Source organism: Paramisgurnus dabryanus, chromosome 20 (genome assembly GCF_030506205.2).
Source record: "Paramisgurnus dabryanus chromosome 20, PD_genome_1.1, whole genome shotgun sequence".
NCBI classification, from domain to species: Eukaryota; Metazoa; Chordata; class Actinopteri; order Cypriniformes; family Cobitidae; genus Paramisgurnus; species Paramisgurnus dabryanus.
In genome coordinates this window covers 29,040,910-29,063,580 of record NC_133356.1, presented here as the reverse complement: position 1 = coordinate 29,063,580, position 22,671 = coordinate 29,040,910, and the positions used below count along the sequence as shown (strand labels likewise).

At 39.0% G+C, this 22,671-nt stretch overlaps 1 protein-coding gene across 1 annotated transcript in view; it reads right to left on the bottom strand.

Moving 5' to 3' along the window:
* Positions 1-22,671, bottom strand: part of micu1 (mitochondrial calcium uptake 1) — a 70,521-nt gene that overhangs the window by 19,667 nt on the left and 28,183 nt on the right. Inside the window, exon 5 of the mRNA XM_065251099.1 lies at positions 13,205-13,248. Within this exon, the coding sequence (XP_065107171.1) occupies positions 13,205-13,248 (44 nt within the window). The remainder of the gene's footprint in view (positions 1-13,204; positions 13,249-22,671) is intronic.

The window sequence follows — 22,671 nt, the reverse complement described above, 5'->3', positions numbered from 1 at the left end:
GACACTTGATTTTGTGTCTTTAGCCATTTTACGCATGCCCAGTATGCACTGATTTTAATATGTTCATTGTTGACCCACCCACAGTGAAATCTCATTGGTTCCAAATCCTGCTCATCATTTACATCAACATCAAAAACTAGATTTTGACTGTGACTGTAGTACATCATACTTTTTTCTCTTAGTGTTGTCCAATCTTGCTGTTGGAAAATTCCTTGTAAGAGCAAGATTATGGCTTAGAGGCATCAATGCTCCACCTACATTGTAGTTCTTTAAATGAAAATCATTTTTCTTCTGGTTCAGCTCCTCAAAAGACAGCCTAAGTAATTTTTAGAGTTGCTGTGTTGTCCATTTGTGTAAAAAGATGGAGAGAGCAAGTACAGACCGATAACAAGACCTGCCTCCAAGCGCTAGACAGCAAGGTCTTTGGAAAGACAATAAAAGTGAACTGCAGAAAGCCTACAGTCACTGAAGACAGACCTGGACACTATAACAGACCCGCAAGAACACCAGGCTGACCTAAGCAAAACAGCAACTGTGCTCTCCCATTCAAAATGTTCATGATGAGTCAAACAATGCTTATCTGTCTCTCTGGGAAAGACACTTCAAAGGTACTTCCCAAAACACATGAAGCTTCACGCTGCCAACCACAAAGTAGTATAGCATATTGGTTAGATACGGGCACCAGTTGATTGCTCCAGCAGTGCTATTCGTCAGATCTAGGTTTTGCAGCGTGTGTGCACGTAGCATGTGTGTAACACAGCCTGTTAGACAGTAACCGGATTACATATTGTCAGCACATCTGCTTTATTGAAAAATAACCCAGATATATATAAAAAGGTAAGTGTAAAGAAAAAAAAGTCTTTTTTTGTAAACAATTCTATAATAAAAATGAAGCCCAGAAAACATTCTTTTTGTGTCTAAATGATATTGGATCTTGATTAAGGTCATTTTGACACTACAGCTTTTGATGTTTAGTTGGCGTGAAATTGGTTTTCTGAACTTAGGCTTCACCACTGAACCACACCTGAGTCCACCTGATCTTGGTACAAAGCAATATAGCCTAGGCTCGCCGAAGTAAACATCTATTAAAGACTGTGGCAGGGTGACCAAAGTCAGACACAGTGTACCCTACGGTAATGACAAGCAGGTCTCTCAGTAGCTTGGCTTTCTGAGCTGCCCCATACAGACAGCATCTCTAGTATGCAGGTCTGGCAACCTATAGTGCGGTGCATGCAAAGGAGAAGAGACCGGTCTCCTGATTAAAGGTGCACTCAGCATTTAATGAAAGCGGTAATGAGGCATCATCACACAGTGCCATTGTAGTGTTTTGTCACACTTATTACACTATAATGCGTTTCTGATAAATGTCTGTTTGGAATAAATTGCCTTTGGATAGCAGCAAATATTCTTCACGTTTTGTATCTGGGGAAAAGGAGGCTGGATTTAAACTCTGGATCAGACCAAGCAGGTGAAGTATGAATGGCTGTTCCATTACCCACTTAAGTCTGACAAACAGTGCCAAAAACTGGGTGTCCTGTGCAAAGAACACAGAGACTCTGGGTGTACTCACACTATGCATACCGTACACGAGAACATATGACCTCGTTTGACCCCCAAAGTACGATTCGACTGCCTGGTGTGACCGCTTTGTACCGTACCAAAGTGCACTGCAAAGGTGGTCTCCTGTATCTTTCACTTTGGTTTGGGGGAAAACCTGTCACTGTAAACATTCTGATACACACAGCACATTTATGACATTCGAGGATTACTCCACTTTCATAAAACAAATGCCAATAATTTGCTCACCCTCATGTCATCCAAGATGTTTGTCTTTCTTTGTTCCAAAGAAATTAAGATGAGGAAAACATTTCAGGATTTTGCTACATATATTGGAGTTCAACGGTTTACAGTTTAAATGCAGCTACAAACAGGGGCGCGGGAAGTGGGGGTGCTGGGGGTGCTGCAGCACCCCCTGGTGGCAGAGATTTAAAACTGCGATGACAGTAAAATTATATCTCATAAATATCTCTTGATTTTGGTTTGTTTCTGTACAAAGACATTTTGTATGCCATGTTGGGTGTGTGATGAAGAGAGGGATAATTTTAGTAATTTTAAAATGATTTAATTTATTTCAGTGTGTATTAGCCAGATTCTATCAGATTCTGTCTTGACGACGTGATTGCATTCAGCCGATATGCTGTAATAGGCATAAGCATAACACACAAGCACGCACACTCACAGCGACATACTGAACGCCGAATGAGTTTATCTATCAGCTTCGCAATGTCTCAAAAGAGAAGTTTGGATTTTTTTCAATCACACAACGCAAAATTCCCGAGGACTAGTTATTAAGGTATGTATTGCTAATACATTTTTACAATGATTCGCATTGATTTACAATGGTCGCACTATATAAATAGCATTTTAGTTTGCATGCGTAAAAAGTGCATGCAACAATGAAACACATATAAAACGAACAAGAATGAACTGTGGAGTGTGGTTGGCCTATATTAGAAGGTCTACTACTCTTAAAATAATTTAGCATGGTTTTAGAATATATTTTAATCAAAATATGTTGGCCCATTTTGATATTTTAAACATATTCCGATGGAAAAATGCGTCCAAGCTAAGCTAGGTTCAGTAAACGATTTTCTAGTTCGTCATCTTTTCAAAAATATTTAAAAATATAGCCAAATTGTTTTGCGGTGTTTAACGTACTTGTAAATGTTACAGAACATGTGCTTTATTGAATGAAAGTGTAAACGGTTGAATTAAATTATTAAAACGACGTAAAAGGAACTAAATTATATATGTACAATAAGGAACATGCATGCGACATTTAAAAGGTATTTCAAAAAAATTATCTAAATTATTCCCATGCATCGATTTTAATGTTAAACGTCTATAAATTCAAATGAATCCATTTGGAATATATTCCGACAATTTAGGACATGATTTTGGAATTTTAAAGTCGAAAAATATCTTATTTTTACACCGCAGGAGGCATGGCAAAGTGAAACAAAACGTAAAGACACAAATATTACATTTACGTGTAAAATAGAATTAAATGAAACCCGTGAATTGAAAGGACCTTTATAATCGCCTTAACTCGAGTAATGTCAATAAAGTTATTATGTTAGAGTTTAGAAATATTAAAACTTAACCAAAGGACAAGAAAAAGGCGTACTACTGGGACCAGTGAGAATGCATATGTGTACATAAACTGGTTCCATACCTCCGACTTTCCTCCAAACTTGCTCAAAGTTAATTCTCCTGTTTTTCTTTTTTCTTTACATCTTCAAACTCCATGTTGCACTTAAGCTCCACCATATCGCACAGCATGCCCGGTGCGTGATGCGTGCCAGAGGAGACTCCGCACCTGACTCGCGTTGCATTTTGTAACTTTTACAAATCATTTTGTAATTTGTAATTTGTGTAACTTTTTGGAGACATTTGTTACTTTGGCCTAAATATAGTCATAATATTTCTGATTATGGCATAGCTTTCTCCCCAATTGGGCTAATAAAGTAATGATTCAAAATATGCTTATATCGGCCCGGCCCGAGGATAGTAGCGGAAAATAACGTCCTGGGCAGAGAATCTCCACTATGTTGCAATAGGCTATATAGTTTGTATGCCCCGTCAGCTCAGCTGTAGGCTACTTTATGGATGGGAGGGGCGAGTGATTTTTTAAAAAGAAGACATAGGTAGAGTGGTCTGCAGAATACAGAGCTTGTGAACAACATTAGAATTCTATAACTCTATTCTATAACCCCGCACCCCGCACCCCCTACCGAAAATATCTTCCCGCGCCTCTGGCTACAAATGACTCTAAATGATCCCAATCGTCCTATCTAGCGAACCGATCAGCAAATTTGCTAAAAAAGATTAAAAAATAAGTACTTTTAAACCACAACTTCAAACATTACAAAAGCAATTTGATCGAAAGGGGTACATCTAGGCGATGCGTATGATTTTAAGCACACCTAATAAGCCATAAACGCATAATTACAATAAACGTTGCGCATATCTTCCAGGGTTTTATTTCAAAACAATTACATATTTTCGTGACCCAAGTATACTCGGGTACAGATCATAAAGTGTGAGTACGCTAACAATCGTAATTGGGTACGGTTTGGTACGTTAAGTACAAGAGTGCACCCCAGAGGCTTTGGATTAAAAAATGGGTGGTCAAGACCAGTGGCGGCCGATGACTTATTTTTTGAGGGTGCTCGATGCGAAGCTTGTCACAACATGTATGTATCCCGTCATGTGTGTGGTTCATCATTTCAAAATATGAGTTTGGCGCGTCAAGTGAACATATGTGCATCACGTGTCTTGTCAAAATATGTGCCTGCTGCAGATGCGTCTAAATGGTTTATGATAAAGGGATGCTTGTGTTTGCCAGATACTAACTTTATCTCATGTGTTTACTGTTAAGTGAGTGTCTTGCGAGTATTTTGTGAATGTGAGCGTCTCTTTTATCATAAACGGTTTTGACGCGTGTGCAGCAGGCACTTATTTTGACAAAACACGTGATGCACATGGTTCACATGATGCAACAAACACAAATTTTGAAAACACGAGCAACACACGACAATCACATATTTTGAATTCGTGCCCCTCTGAATAGAAGTCACCAGCCGCCACTGGTTAAAACAAAAAAATATTCATTTGCAGCAGTGAGAAACAGTGAATATTGGCAATGGGATGTAAGCACGAGTAACTTGAGGAAGTTGAATAATGTACAGCTTTATGCAAATGTATGCAATGCTTTGACTACCATCTGGAGCAAAGAGACAGCGCTCACGTGATCCATCTCCTGTGAGTTACTGTGGTAAGGGTTAAGCAAGATGGAGGAGAACTTAATTACATTGTGAAGGATTTCACTAGGAAGTAGGAAAAAACAGATGAAGTGAGTTTTGTTCATGATGCATTGTCACCACTACAACTTAAATACAAACTGTATTCACTTCAATGCTAGTGTCTAACTATGCTATACATTCCACTTGTGATTCATGTTTCAACTGATCTAAAGCGTTGTTTTTTTTGTACACACAGATGGTGAATAAAAAATACATCCAAAACACACATTAAATGTCAGTTACAACCCAATAACATAGCCATACAAAGTTCTGTATGAATAATATGCCTGTGGGACATAAAAATATACCCACACCCCCTATACTCTTTCATTCATTACAGATGCTTGTATGGGTTTATAGAGTTGTAAATTTCAATCGTGCATTTTGTTTTTTGTACGATGCTTCATCTCAAATATCATATCTGCCTCTTTTCAAATGTTTTTCATAATTTGGGTCAGATATGGTTATGAAGCAATTCAAGAAAGAGCTTATCCAAAAATACTACTCATGTTATAATTTACTCACCCTCCTCATGTCATGACATTGCTTCTTTCATAACACGCAAAACCTTTTTAAACAATGTCTGTACCGCTCTTTGTCATACAATGAAATGTAAAATATTTAAATGGAATAGAGTGCACTATGAAACTGGTAAATTAATACATTTTTGAATTTTCTGGTCCAAACCTTTTAAATGTGTAATACCAGAGCTAGCACCTAATATGACAATCGAATCTAAATTAGGAAAAATATCTATCTTTGATGTCTGTACACAACCCTTCTCATAGGATTTCCATTGAAGGCACCTGCTAAGGTCAGCAAAAAGACATCAAACTGGTTTCCATGGTGGCAGTATCCCACACGAAGCTCCGCCTCCTGCCACCCTCTCATAATGGCCACATAATTATGCTGGCATCTCACAGTACCCACAGGAGTTCATCTGAATATTGTCACAATAACAGAAACTCTGTCTCAAAGTTAGTCGACTCATGCTGTGTGCTCGGTGTTCATGCAGTTTTGGCCAAGTGAGCAGAAATTAAGAGGAAACGACGAATGTGTTCCTGGGTCAAGAGCAAACTGTGGTGTCACCGAGCGCAGGCAGGGGGCGCCAGCTATATCCCGTCCCACTAGCAGCCTGTCCTGCAGCCAGACAGTCGCAGGCATGCAGCACAGGGCATGCAAAGATCTGAAGCACAGGCATAGGTCTCCGCTTCCAACAGAGAGAGAGAGAGAGAGAGAGAGAAAGAGAGAGAGGAGGAACATTCATCTTTTTGAGTTGCCAGAGTTCATCACTGATACAACACTATACGAGTGCATTGCTAGCTTGCACAACAAATATTGATTATGAACAGTATGCCAAATCCTCTATTGGGTGCTGTTTAAATCATTTTTTGACATTTATACACCAGGAAGTCCTTTTTAATGTATTAATTCAATTGATCTGGAAAGAATCTTATGAAGCAGTCGACTAGGGATGCACCGATGTATCGGTGTATAATTTTTATCAGCAGATGTCATACTACTAAATAATCACGTTTCATATCAGCACAGAAATGTTATATTGGTGCATCCCTACTAATCTGTGGCAGACACTATATTTATTTTGACCTGAATGAAAACAATCCTATAAGCAAGGGCTAGTCAACTGGCCACCCGCGACCCAAATAGTCTGATTTGGTCAAGTCTGATTTAAAATCAGTGTGGTTACTTTAAAGTGAGACTTTGTAGTTTTTCAACCTTCATAATATATTTTCAAGACCCTTGTGATGGTACATCGACTTAAAATAGGGTTCGATTCCCCTTTAAGGCAATTTTTTTATAAACTTTAAACAAACAACCACCGTTACAGCTGGCTTGTAAACATGAGCTATGTGATATTTTGGCGTTTGAACAAAATAAAACCCATGAAATTATGTTCATATGACATGCTGGAAGGCACACTTTGTGACCTTAAGAGTTGTCTTCTTTTCCTTTTTTGACGGTGCTGCGACGTTTGTGGCCTCTAGACGTGAAAAATACATAAATAGCAACCCCTGGTGGCCAAAAAGTTCCGCGGTGTGCCTTTAAAGGGATAGTTCAGCCAAAAATGATATTAAACCCATGATTTACTCACCCCCAAGCTGTCCGAGTTGCATATGCCCATCGTTTTTCAGACAAACACATTTTCGGATATTTTAGAAAATGTTTTAGATCTTTCAGTTCACAAAATAAATCCAAACGGCTCCAGGATGATAAACAAAGGTCTTCTGAGGGTAATCCGCGCGGTGTTGTTGTAGAAATATCCATATTTAAAACTTTATTAACGAAAATAAATACCTTCCGGTAGCGCCGCCATCTTAGACTCCTCTGTATTCAAGAGAGAGTATTAGCGTAGTGTACGCACTTTTCTTAGTGACGTATGACAAATTCGGAGGGCGGGGGCACAGAGCAGCAGCAGAGTAGCCTCCGTAGGCTGCGTAAGCTCTCATCCTGAATGCGGACGAGACTAAGATGGCGGCGCTACCGGAAGGTATTTATTTTCGTTAATCAAGTTTTAAATATGGATATTTCTACAACAACACCGCGCGGATTACCCTCAGAAGACCTTTGTTTATCATCCTGGAGCCGTTTGGATTTATTTTGTGAAGGATGGATGCACTTTTTTTGGACTTGAAGGTCCTGGACCTGGTAACATTACATTTAATCAACTGAAAGATCTAAAACATTTTTCTAAAATATCCGAAAATGTGTTTGTCTGAAAAACGATGGACATATGCAACTCGGACAGCTTGGGGGTGAGTAAATCATGGGTTTCATATCATTTTTGGCCTAACTATCCCTTTAAAGTCGCCTTTCCACTGTAAGGTGACTGTACATGACAAATGACGGAGGAAAGTCGGAAAAGGGACTGCGTGGAGTGCCAACCAGCTGCGGGGGCGTAATTTTCAGATCCAATTTGAGCTTAAAATGCAAAAAAAGTGCTCCACCGCATGTGACACGCTGACCGAAGTGATGTTTTTTTTGAACTATTTATTACTCATAAGTTATTAAGTATAAATATATTTGTAGATTAAATGCTCTTGCATTGGAATGAGCTTTTCTTCCATTTTATCACGGATTTACTATTAAACTGAAATTTTATTACGACTGCCACTAGGGGGCGAACTCTGACAATCACATCCAAATGTAGTGTACAGTGGAAAGGCGGTTTAGCCTATATATCTTTTGATATTTAAAAAAATGAAATGAAATTTTTGTCATTAGGAGAAGCCTATATGACTTATGTTGTGAATAATGAAATTTAACAATTTATGAAAGTGAAACAGTTATAAACAAAAGAAGTTTAAGAGCTCTGCATAATAGTTAGTGCTATAATAAATTACATGTGTTGATTATTTACACTTGCACTTTTTTGTGCAATGTTCATAGTTAAAAATGGGTAAAAGTAAAAAATCTATAAAAGGTAAAAAAGGGAGTAAAAGTTTAGACATAAGGTCATGTCATGCCATGCATCATTTTGTGCACTTGTTGTAACCATGTAACCAGAAATGACATTAACTATACCCATTTAGTCTGCTGTAAGTTTATAGAGCCGACTCACTAACGTATTACCAGATCCCTGTTCTGATACCCTGACTGTGTTGCATTATTCATGTACATAAGCATTTGTACACACATGCATGCACAGACAAACAGGCGCTCTTTTTTATCTGTTCGACACACAAAAGGAGAATCTCTATGCTTAATAATTCAGCAGGGATAGACGGCAGCTGGTCTTCCAAAACAGAGCATATTGCGTATGAGCAAGACCTTGTAGCGGGTGCGTGTGTATGTGGGTGGGTGGTGCTATACAATGTGTGGGCATCAGCAGAATGAAGCGGCAGTATCTTGTTTGCTATCGATTAATCCAAAGTCCTGTACAAATCATAGTATGGTGTTTGTGAAGTACGTAAAGTGTGTGCTGGTAAAAACACACCTTAAAGCTCTAGTCTGCCTGTTCAGGTATGTGTGTGTGTGTGTGTGTGTGAGTTGGGGTGTGCCTTGTTTAATCATTGAGTGAAGATCAATACCGCCCATTTAGCAATGTATACTACAGCTTTAAAGGTGAACTGTGTGTCGTTTTTATGTTAACTACAAACAAAACCTTCATAGGTCGATTTGCCTTAAAAGTGCAAACATTGCTTTGTGGTGCTGTCAAAACTTTGCCCTGTTTGAGAAAACCGTCTTGGCCAATAGCACGAGTTTGTACTGAACAATTGCAGACTGTGGGGAGTGTTCAGGAATCTTGTTTATCATTGTTTTTGCAGAACATTACACAGCTTTAAGGCAAGTGCAAGCATGCATTCATCTCCATTAGGCACTGCCTAAACAAACACAGCGCAAAATAAACCAATGAAATTACGATGTTAAAGAGGACTGCCTGGTGCGTGTGTCGAGACAGAAAAGACACCAGATGCCACGTCTGGCACAGAGATATCTGATACCGCACGATAGTAGTACAAACACTGTCGGCCTCTCTGCTGTGGTCTCCTTTAAACTGCATTGTCAGTAAAAATGAAACTTCACTTTTTCTTTGCAGTTGCCATACTGTTCGAATTTTCTTTTCTGCTGATCTCAAGCTCACTCCTGCTCATCTGGCCCCGGTCGGCTTAGTTTTATTACCCATCCTGTGATTTTTAATACAATTTAGAGCCTTTTAATGCATTGTTTGGCCAGAACTCCTGCAGATTTCGTCTCTGACAACTCGAAAAGAGTGAGAAAGCGAAGAGAAAAGGACAGAGAAGAGGTCCAGTTAAGTTTTCATTAGCAGCTAAATACACACACACGCAGACCCATGCAGCTTGGCACACGCCCCATACCTGCCAGAAGTCCTGCAGAGAGGAAGGGGCGCACAGAAAGGGGGGCGATTCCAAGGGGGGGATGAAAAGGTAAAGAGATGGCAGAAAAGAGAATGACGGGTTTCATTGGTTAGATGAACGCATGAAAGAGCCGAAAACACAAATTAATTAACACAAACACAACATAGGATTAAATAACACAATGTAGGACATCTTGAGACCTGGAGGAACAATGAATTCATGTGTTAAGAGACTGAACATAGATACACAATTCATAGATGTTAATACAGATACATACATACATGCTATCAGTGTTGGGGAATGACTAACTAGAAACTTTATGCAACTCGTACCATAGCTGCTACATAAATTTACTTTGACTCCGGTTGAACTTGCGTAAATGAGTAGCCTGTATTTTGGCACGCTACAATTTCAAATTAGCCTCCCCAACCCTGACAGTCATACTTTAGAAACCATACATGAGATTTGCACATTAAAAGTGGGCTAAAGGGAGTGCACGTTCTCTTATACACACACGCGCACACACACACAAATTTAGCTGTGAAAATCACACTTGCGAAGCACCAGCCGTGATGACCTGCAAATTACTGTAGACGTACGATAAACATGAAGGTTAAAAGTGCTGGAGTGTTCACACGCTTACATAACAATTATGCACAAGTGTTAAGTAGCATAGCGAACTCAAAGGCTAAAAATACTCTTCCTGGAATCCTATCCTAAAATCTCGGTGGCCATGGTGACGTGGAGAGAGGATGATTAAGACCGTCCCAACAGTCCTGCCGGGAGGCTACATTTAGCAATCCCAAGTGCCAGCTCAGATAGATGAAAAGAAATTAAGAAATACAGAGACATATTTCACATCGTTCAGGAAACACATTGGCTGAGAACCCGCGGGGACAAAAAGAAAAATATAAAACAAACTAGAGGTTATATAGATGGTTTCATCGAATGCACGTGCATTGTCGCTGGTACGCTCCTGAACCAAAGTGGACTTCCGGCCTGTATTTATTCATTGGTCTGGCTTGTGGCTAAACTGATCTCTGAAACAAATAGCTTGTTGAAAATAAAATGTTTTGGTTTGCTGAAGACGTGGAAAGACGATGACTGTTCAGAGGATTTGGCAGCCAGGCATCCAAAGGACCTGTAGCTTGTATACATTTATTTTACACAGTAACTTAAGCTCAATGTGATGCTTGAAACGTGTCAGATATTATACAGCAACATAGACAAATGTAACCTCTGGGCTGCACTCGCATCCTGATTCCCCCATGACAGAACACGCCCCATTCCCCTGTCTGATCTCGTTCTGTTCCTCAGGTCTGATCTCATTTAACTTCCCCCACACTGAACGCGTCCCTGTTGCCCTGTCTGATTGCTTCCAGATTCCCCCTCGTCCCTGGTCCGGTTCGACCGGTCTCATCGCATCCAAGTTCCCCCAGTCTCATCGCATCCATGTTCCCCCAATCTGATCACATCCCATTTTTCCCTTGACTGAACGCATCCCAGTTCCCCCTGACTGAACGTGTCCCTGTTCCCCTGTCTGATCCCATCCTGGTTCCCCTGGTTACATCCCGTCCAGGTTCTCTAGGTCTGAACCCATCCTGGTTCCCCTGGTTACATCGCGTCCAGGTTCCCCCAGTCTCATCGCATCCAGGTTCCGCAAGTCTGATTACATCCCATTTCTCCCTTGACTGAACGCGTCCCTGTTCCCCTGTCTGATAATCCTGGTTCCACTGGTCTCATCACTTCCAGGTTCTCCCGGTCTGACCGTGTCCCAGTTCCCCCTGACTGAATGCGTCCCAGTTACCACTGACTAAATGGGTCCCTGTTCCCCTGCCTGATCCCACCCTGGTTCCCCCGGTCTCATCGCGTCCAGGTTCCACCGGTCTGATCATATCCCAGTTCCCCCAGACTGAATGCGTCCCAGTTACCACTGACTAAATGCGTCCCTGTTCCCCTGCCTGATCCCACCCTGGTTCCCCTGGTCTCATCGCGTCCAGGTTCCACCGGTCTGATCATATCCCAGTTCCCCCAGACTGAATGCGTCCCAGTTACCACTGACTAAATGGGTCCCTGTTCCCCTGCCTGATCCCACCCTGGTTCCCCCGGTCTCATCGCGTCCAGGTTCCACCGGTCTGATCACATCCCAGTTCCCCCAGACTGAATGCGTCCCAGTTACCATTGACTAAATGCGTCCCTGTTCCCCTGCCTGATCCCACCCTGGTTCCCCTGGTCTCATCGCGTCCAGGTTCCCACGGTCTGATCACATCCCAGTTCCCCCTGACCGAACGTCCCTGTTCCCTTTCTGATCGTGTGTCACACATACTCTGTTTGCAGTATACCTTTATTTTACGGTATTTTCCGGCATCCCAGCTGCCAGAATTGTACCTTTTTTAACGGATTTTTTACAGTGTAAAATGCTTTATAGTAGTATATTTTAATGATATGCATCTATAGTGAAATTCCTACGATTTTATGATAATCTGTGATCATTTTGACCCCGTTCTGCACATGCATTGCATCTGCAATGGACTGGATAGACCACATTCGTTTGCAGTCTAACCTGTTAACATGGACACGTAAAAATGTGCACCACATTTGCAATGCAAACGGAGTATGTGTGAACCAGCCAAACCTTGAAACCTGAAATCTGTCATGTCAACCCCATGGCGTATATGGACAGAACATGTCCAGTCAATTTTTGCTGGTGCCACTGGGATTTTAATTCAGTGTAATTTCAGAGCAATTATTCTGTACTAAATGGATTTAAACCGCCTATATCTTTTTCAGCTAGTTCGATTAGCTGCAAGACTTGATCAGTGAAAAACTGAGAAGTGTTTTCACCGAGGCTAAATAACAATGTGTTCAATCAACTCATTACTATTAATGTGTTAACAAAACGTGTGTGTAAAAAGTACTACGCAAAAAGATCGAATGGTCGGACCAGTACAACGATCAGCCACGTTCAAGGGTTATCTGTACGGAGTCGTTTGATTTATGTTCTTAGAAAGTCCTGAAACTACACGCATCCATGCACAGGTCAAATCTGTATGAATTTGCATGCTGATATAAACAAAAATCTGCACATCTGTAGTACTGATGGGTGCCATGGTCACCAAGAAAAGATTAAAATTAAGTTGTTTAATGATGTCACAGTGATACGGACACAGTAAAGGTGTATTTAAAGGCAGAAACCTAGAGACATCTCAAGAATAAAGTGCAGAGATGATACCAGAAAGTAAGAAAGTGTTTTGGCACATGACAGAAAATACAAATAACAATGACATCTATCCCTAATGGAAAGAAAAAAGCGTAAATGTCCTTCTGCTGTACCATAAAGAGAAAATGTGACTCAAAAGAGTGGATGAGTTTCTGTGAAGAGAAAGTTTATGTTGAAATAAAACAAATGGATCCGTCCTGCGTCATTCTGTCGTGCTGCAATGACAAAAGTAACCATTCATTCCCACTCACTCGCCCACATCTCACACTGTGCTTGCTTACCTTTCCATCATAGCGCTTCACTGTAAACTGATCCAGACCAAGATCTGTAAAAGACAAAGAGAGAGAGAGAGAAGAGAGAGAATTCAATTATCACATTATCTAGGATGATTTATGTAAAAAAAACAGTAAATCACAAAAAACATGAGTGCTATATATACATAGTGCATATAATACAGAGCACTTTTATCATTATCTAAATTAGAATGAATGTTAATTGTTATCAAAAAAAGTTGCCAGTTGGCATCAGCATTTTTTATGATTTTCACAAAAGTTTAATGGCTTCCAATAAAATCTTCTTTTAATACATAAACCTACAATATATCAAATGAATTGCCCTTCTGCTTTTAAACACAAAAGAGAACAAATAAAGATAGGATGAAACAGATTTTTTATCACCTCTCAAATATGGGTAGATTTCTTCAAAAATACCAAATTTTGAGCAAAAAGCTGAGATAATTGTATTTTTAGGGGCCAGGCACCTATTGGAATTGTACTTTCTTCTTCTTCTTCCCCTAAGGGAGTCTATGGCAGCACTATGAACCGTATGTAGGAAAATGATGAAATTTGGCACAGTTGTAGTGGTGGTCATAAATAGTCATGTGGCCAAAAATGGGGTCTCTAGCAGTAACTCTATAGCGCCACCAGCAGTGCAAAAATTAAATGTTCAAATGGTTATAACTGCAGATCGGTTTGATCTATGAAAATTCTACTTAGTACATGTGATTGCTCTCATCACGCTAATAGTTTTTAATACCTTACAGTAAGACTCCACCCATTACAGTTATGGCCATTTTGAAATGTACAGTATTTCCTTTTTTCGCTACTCCTCCTTCAATGGCTATTTTTGCCCATAACTACTGAATTGTTTGTAAGAAAATTATGATAGTGGTGTCTACGGATTCCTTGGCTCATGCCGCATCTGTGGATGTGTATTATGCCGAGTTTGACCGAACCGCCTGTCCCCCATTTTGAAATTTGTCATAAATTGCTATAACTTTTGAAGTATTGGATATATCGGCGGAAAAATAGGTTGGGAGCTTCAGCTTGATGTCCTGAAGGTACCTGGGAAGTCAGAGTACGGCGCCACCTAGGGGTTATAAACTATAACTGTTCTTATAGAACTGCTTATAACTTCTGAATACTTTGTCTGATATTTTTTCTTTGTGAAATTGTATTCACTGGTTTATGCCGATTGCAACGATACCTCATTTGTCATTTTCCATCACTCTGTTCATGTGTTATTGTAAGGCATATGGTAAATGATTTTTTTGCTACTCCTTTTACAAATTTTGTTTATTTTATGCCAGGTTCTGCTCGTATAATGTTTGGAGCAATTCGCACAGAAATGACTGAACAGATTTTTCTGGCACCTAGGAATTTTTTTGAGAAATACCTCTGTAAAGTTGATCGTGCCTGTGATGTTGTCTATTTGTCATTGCTAATTACTGTATATTACATTTTATAGCGTTACTCTACAGAATGTTCTTCTTGTCTTCAATCTCACTTGAGCTTTTTGATTCTCATAGACATTGTATTTCTGTTACTTCTGCTCTGCGGTGTCATTTCTACATCTTTGGTGATTGGCATATGTCAATGCTTGCATCTCTGTAATCTCTTTTCTGCAGTCCCTTGAACTGTGTCAACTGAGTGGCGCGTCTAGTAAGGCACATGCAAAGAGATTCTGAGTTCTTGGGTTCGAATCCCGCCTGAGGCAATTGTTAATTTCTTCTATTAACATTTTGTTCATTCTCACCTATTCTTCTCAACCTGTCTGTAGTTCACATATGTTCTGTTTTTGCCATGTTTTCGGTTGCTTCTCTGCACTGCGGTGGTTCTGCTCTGTGATTGCTACACTTTGGGTTCTTTGCAGCACCTTGTATTCTTGATGCACCTTGGGTGCTCAATGCGCCCTGGGTGATTGATACGTTGTATGTTTCTTGCTGTGCTTTGGGTGCTCATTGCGCTGAAGGTGCTTGGCCCCGTATCGCTGCTTGCAGCTATATTTGTAAAGTACTTCTGTTAGAGATCAGATTCAGAATGATGATCAAAACATACACAGAGTTTTTACTGTTTTTGGACCAGTTAATGGTTATGGGCAAGATTTACTAACAGTTTTTGGCGTTAAATAACGACTGTTGGGATTTGCTAAAGACGCGCTGTGTCTAATTAGCACTGAAAAGGTGTGGTCTAGTTATTTTTGCGACTGACCTTCCTGCATATGCATTTCTAGGAGTTTCCCTTTCAGGAGCAAAATTTATGGGAGGAGATTATTTAAATAATTCACACAACGCGATTTTACTAATGTTTACGCGTTTCGGAACCATTATTTAACACTGAAAATAAGCATGTCTTAAATCCTTCGTGCTTGAAATGCCTGTAATTGTTGCTAAAAAAAGAGACATCACCATCAGAGAACGTGTGATACAAGGCAGAGGATTGTTTTAACATGTAACAGTTTATTTGGAATGCCAGAGGAACAAATTATTATTCAAAAATATTGTTTGCCAAGCCATGTTATTTTTTATTTGCTGAAGTAAAGAAAGGAGGAGTCACTAGGAGAAGTCATAAAACCAGATGTTTTATTTGTAAACTTTCATTTTTTTGTCCTCCAGTTCTTTTCAGTGTACTATGGCGAAGATATCACACCAAGAATTTTCTGCTGCGATGTCCGTGGTGCTAAACTCAAGCACAGATCAGATCAGCTCTTGCATTGGTCATTATGGAAATTATCTGTTGCGCCTGTGTTATTTAATTTGTGCCTTTTTAGTAAATAACCATAAATATTTCCACTCCCATCTGCACTTTTTTGGAATTGCGCTCTTGCGCTAATTTGCCCTGTTTAGTAAATCTGGCCCTTAGTGTTTTATAAATTGGGTAAGAGCACCACCTAGTGAATAATAGCGGAAATATGGATTGCCGTAAAAAGTTGTCATTGGCAGGGAAGCGATTTCTTTTAATTGACGAGATAAACTATCAATGACGGGAAAAAAATTAAAAATAAGTTGATAAAGCATTTATGATCTGTGTTGATGGCACAAAATGTATTGTTTAGGTTGTAAACCTCCATTTAACAGAAGTAAATCTATGTGCCGTCATGTTAAAGCAGGCATAATAGAAAACAGTGTCGGCGATCACTAGTGACTGATTTGTTTTTTCTAATTAACGCCAAACATGTTTTTGTGTTACTTGGATGCTTGGTTGGGTGTTTGTGTCATGAATAAACACACAATGTGCTTAAAAAAGAGAGTTTGAACAGCTGAAACAGTTCATTTTTTGGAAGCATAATGATATCATATGATACTGTAGGGGCTTGACGAATCAGGGAAGGATAAGCAATTATTCAGAAGAGCAGGGTCAGGATGCGGGCACCCATGCCTTTGTATACATAAGATTGTGGTTATGTCTATCTACGCTGCAGCGTAACCTCTTGATTTTTCAAACTTAAACAAGGTCTGCTGTGTTTACAAAAGTCGAAAACTCTGGAGTAGTTTGAATGCCAGGTGCAACTGTAGCAAAATTTGTGCATTTAAAATGAAAATGTATAAATGTAAGCATAGCCTTCCCACAAAAATGAAACATCTGTCCTCATGTTGTTACAAACTTGTATTAATTTTTTTCCGGATAAATATAAAGGAAGATATTTTAAGGAATGTTTGTAACCAAACTGTTCATGAGCCCCTTTCATTCCCATAGTATTATTTTATCCTACTATGGAAGTCAAGGGGCTCATGATCAGTTTGATTACAAATGAATTTTCATTTTTGGGTAAACTATCCCTTTAAACTGCTTTCTATGTAAACAGCAAATACATTTTAAATCACAGTTTTAATCACACAAAAACAGACCTATTTATGCATGCATCTCACTGGTGGCTTGCATTTAGCATTTACTAACAGTCATTACAGGAACCGGGCTATTACTGATGTGTGCAAGTGATTAATATCAGCTATTATAGACTCATTTCCATTCTACAGAGCATTCAAATAAATGCCACAATCATCCAGCATCGAGTCGGTCCAACATTAATCTTGTGTAAAAACAAAGAAATATAATTTTAAGGGTCAGTGGGCTAAATTAAGCTGTTTGGAAAAGACTTGTGTCTGATCTATGGTCAGATCCCCTCTGTGCCTTTGTCTTTACTCTGTAGGTGATTAAAGGGAGCACTGACCTCTATTCAGTGTTATAATTGAGATGGTACGTGGATGCAGGCTAGGAAAGATATTGGTAGTTTGGTGCTACTACATAACAAATACAAATTTTTCCATCCTATCAGAGGTACAGGAATTTATTTAGAGGTAAAACGTATAGTCTGCTACAGCAAAAAACAAGGCACTTCCTTCAACCGCCATCAGTTAGGACAGACATTAGTCCCAAACCAACGTTAAGCCAATGTTGTTGTGTTGCACTTTTCAAACAAATAAAGCATTATCTACAAATGGCTTATTCACTGTAAAATAAAGTGTTTAATATCAAAACAGTTACATAAACTTACATTTAAAATTGACTTTTTTAACATTGTATTCTTGACCTACTTTAAACAAAACCTTTTGACTGACAGCTAGAAGCACAAAAGATTAGGTCTGACTTGCACTTTCCACCAAACTTGGACTGCTTTTGAGCCGAGCATATCTCTTTAATTCCGCTGCTGAAATGGGATGAATTATGGAACAGCTTTCCTTACAGCAAGATGAATAATGAATTTTATGTTCACTTTCCCATCTCTTTCCTCCCTAAATGAAAGTCAGACTCTCTAAACGTATTTAAATGACATCACATGGCGCTGTAGCATGCTGTGTGTTCTGCCATCCCATCCACAAATGAAGAAGTACATTTTTCAAAATGTCTAAAATGTGTGCTTCTAGTATGGATATGATACTCCAGATAAATGCTACAAAACATCCATAATCGCACTTCAATCAAACATTCAGTGTTTTTGAAGAAACCTACCCATATTTGAGAGGTGATTACAAGAGAACTAATGAAGGTAGGATGAAACGTTTTTTTTTTTTTGAAAGCAGAGGGTCTGTTCTTTCATCTGATATATTGTTTGTTTATATATTAAAAGAAAAACATTTTCTGGAAGGCATTAAACTTTTGTGAAAATTATGAAAAATGCTGGCGCTGGCTGGCAACTTTTTTAAAAAACGCTGGCGGGGAAAGAGTTAAACGCCACCTCAATCAAAAATGAGAAAAACATGTCAAACGCACTTAAGTATAGTATGTGTATGCTAATGTATGTGCACAGCCATGCAAAATATAGTTTATTTGACTCGTACGTGTACACAGAAATTCCACGCATGCGCATTGTGACAAAATGCAATACATTTCCTGGGCTACATACTTCATTCTCCTGTAAGCACATGCGATGCCTATGCATACAATGTACGCATGGTTTTAACTCATTCCCCGCCAGCCATTTTTGAAAAGTTGCCCGCCAGCATTTTGTGTGATTTTCACAAAAATCATTCAAGGAAAATGTTCTTCTTAAAATATATAAACATACAAATATATCAAATGAAGAAAACAGACCCTCTGCTTTCAAACAAACAATAAGCAAACCGGATTTTTTTCATATAATCTATATTTTTTTTTCTCTGCTTATAAACTCAATACGCTGAAATAATTGCATTTTTGTGAAAGAATTTTGTTAGAGATCAGATTCAGAATGATTATCAAAACATACAAACAGTTAAAAATTAGTAAATAACGTTATAAATTGGGTAAAAGCACCATCTAGTGGATGATAGCAGTTAGCAGATGAACATAAAAATTCATCAAGAACACTTTTTTATGCAAATGCTTTCTCTGAATTGACGAGATAACTCGTCAATGGCGGGGAAAGAGTTAAAAATCTGGTGGTGCGCGTACAGTACGCACGCACTCTTCTGATGACGAAAATTGTGTCATGTGCACTGTACGCAGACCCACACGTAAACCATGGACTATACCTCAACCTTTAGAGGGATTCACCTCTGAGCTCAATTATTTATGCACTATGCACTTGAGTGTCGTGCCACCCAGAGGACAATAAAAGAAAAGAAAAACTATTTATGCAAATTTAAAGAGACACTTAAAGGGCTCATTTTCCAGCTCCCCTAGAGTTAAACATTTGATTCTTACCGTTTTGGAATCCATCAGCTGATCTAAGTGTCTGGCGGCACCACTTTTAGCATAGCTTAGCATAATCCATTGAATCTGATTAGACCATTAGCATTGCACTCAAAAATGACCAAATAGTTTCAATATTTTTCATGTTTAAAATTTCACTTGCAATTTCCTTAACTTTCAATAGCAGGGGACTATTTTTGGGCACTGCATAATATCACTGCGCCTGCTGCAGCCATGGTACAGCAGCAAAGTTCTTGATTATTACGCCAGAATAGTTCCTAGCCTTATCGGCCTAGAAAATAACATCTTTTTATTTTCCATCGGTCTTAGTACACGATGAAACTACAGAAGAGTCGAGTTTTAAATAGGAAAAATATCAAAACTCTTTGGCCATTTTTGAGCGCGATGCTAATGGTCTAATTAAATTCAATGAATTATGCTAAGCTATGCTAAAAGTGGTACCGCCAAACCCGAAGATCGGCTGAATAGATTCCGAAACAATAAAAATCGAATGTGTCACTCTAGGGAAGCTGGAAAATGAGCATATTTTCAAAAAAAGTGGAGTGTCTCTTTAACATGGCAATAAACTCTAATAAAAACATTTGGCTAGGTGGAGTACAAATTAATGACCGTCCAAGCATTTTGTAAGTCATTTAGATGGGATTATGTGGATGAACAATTCTTTTAAAAGCAAAAACTTAAAAAAACGGAATTAGAGGTGTATATATAAAAATGACTATACAGAATGAAAGAGAGAGAAAGAGAGAGAGAGGTGCAGGTGTGTGGTAGGTCTCAGGAGTGCTGAGGTGGGAAGTAAAGCCACACAGCTGGTGGTCACCTTCGCTGTGCCATTGACTCCAACAAAAAAAAAAGATAAGAGTACCTTATTAAAGAGACGGATATGCCTAATACAGTCATTTTCTAACAAGAGAATACGTTCTTTAAGCGATTCCAGTAAAATACATCCCTAATGTCCTTATTTAAGAGGGTCTTTCTAATATCAATTGTGCTTTAATAGTGTCCATTTTTCTTGCCATTGTCTTACTGACAGATCTTGTAATTAAGGTACATCTGAATTTATTGCATTACAGAAAAGCAATGAGCAAGGTGAATAAGGCAAGTAAAAGACCTGGCTAGTTCCTGGACCGACACTCCTATCAATTACAGGCCTAACCCTAAATCAACCCCTAAATTAAAAGAGTAGTCCCGGTTGCCCCAGTCTGCTCCCGTTCCGGAGGCGGCACACCGGGGAAAACTCCTGGTGCTTCAGATTGCCGGTACACAACAGCGAATGCGGGAAACCGGAATGGGAATAGACGGAGGGGAAGAGCGTCTGAATCGCTAACAGGGGGTCTCTGTGATGTGCCGGTTTACACAACTTCTTTTTAGGCTGTAACTAAACTTATATGACTACAGGTTAAGGGGGCATCTTTTAAGTTTGTGATAAATATTGCATCTACTTTAACGTAGGACGTGTGATGTCATATGCTGGCGTGTTAGTGATGTCACATTTCTTAGGGGAATATTTTTAACCCAAGGGAAATGGGTAGGGTATAAAATACAATTGGAATTGAGTCTAAGTCTGTCATCATTCTACATAATCATTTATTTATGATCAGTGATCAAATCTCTCATCACCACATCTGGCTCTCTTATTTTACACTCCTAATTATTTATCAAACATACACAGGCCATGAGTTTAGCATCATCTCTTTGCATGCATCAGCTGCTTCTCTATATCAATGTCACATAGCTCCAGTATCACATGAGGGAACATGGTCATATATGTATGTACAGTACTGTATGTAGATAGCAAGACAGACAGATCCAACAGGTGGACTGTGATCTGTTCTGACAGCAGTAGATTATAAAAAGTGAAGTTGAAATCAAAGAACATAGGTCAGGTTTTAGGTACATTTGGTAATATGAATAATACTAATAAATCGTGTGGCCCTTTTTTTGTTATGCTGGATTTATTATTCTCAATTGTCCGATGTTATTAAGTCTGCATGGAGTTGGGCACTTCATGTCAAAACTTATAATGTATGTTTAATCTAAAATGTTTTTTTGTTTGTATAATAAAAACTATTTTGGTATAATGTTGGTTTGTTACTTGATGTCCAATGTACAATCTGGGATTGGGCTCCAAAGCTCTAAACTCTGTTTTTGACTGGTGCTGTACATCAAGAAGTGGCACAGAGGGTTTGAGGAGGTTAAAGTTGTAACAAGAGCTTGAATGTCACAGGACAGTGGCACATGTCCGATCAGTTTTCTTCACTGTGTTAGAAACATGACTTACAGCGGTCACACATCACAGCTTGAACACGCACAGGGACATTGCCGACTCAGACTGGAGTCAAGGAAATGAGAATGGAGAACTCAGTCAGTGACTCTATATATGAGCGTGTCAACCTTACAGCTATTTACAGACAAGGCTCAGCATGAAATGAACACGATTGGTGTGTGTTTGTGTGGGACATGTGTCATTCAAATCTGAGGTGTGAAAGCCTTCTAGATGTTTTGGTGTTGTATGACAAAATAAAATATCTGTTTTGATGTCTGTGTTAAGTATTGGACTCACAGGATTCATAATGGATGTCTACTAGTTAGGGAAAAATGGGAAGAGTTTGGTTCCAAAACGCAATAAATCTATTCTGACTAATTTCGTTTTTCTATACCAACTATTTTCTGTTACAAACTTTCACATAGCATCTTTAGGTTATAATAACATTAAAATTCACATCCATAATTTTAAAACTGATTATTTTTTTCACAAAATGCAATAAATCCATGAAGTTTTTCTTTTCAAAATGCTATAAATCTATTGAATCAATATTTAAACGTGCATTCATCTTTGCCATGTTATATTCATTTAGTTGACTAGTGGTATACACACGGATTAAACAATGAACATTAATGGCATTAATCAAAACGATTACTTTGTCATATTAAGAACACTGTCATTGCTGCTGTCATCCTTCGGACGTCGTTGCTGAACTTTTTTAACAGCGATCAGCTGTAAAATATTTGGTCCTGCTTGATTTTCGTTGACTTTGAGTAAAATAATGGAAAGTTTTTCATAAGATCTCTTGGGGTCAATGTGTTAGCATGACAGAAGCTTGATGTTTATCAGTGCCATCAAAGTATTATCTTGTTTTTGTTTGTTTGTTGATCACAAAGTAGATGAGGAAAACTAGGATTCAGCGTGTATTCAACGTGCCACCCTTATTGTTTACAGTGCGTGGAATGGTGCGCTGTGATTTGTTGAGTGGATTTATTGCATTTTGCAGAAAAGGAGGAGTGGCGTTTATTGCTTTTTAGAAAAAAAGGAGAAAAGATGACAGAATAACATGGCGGAT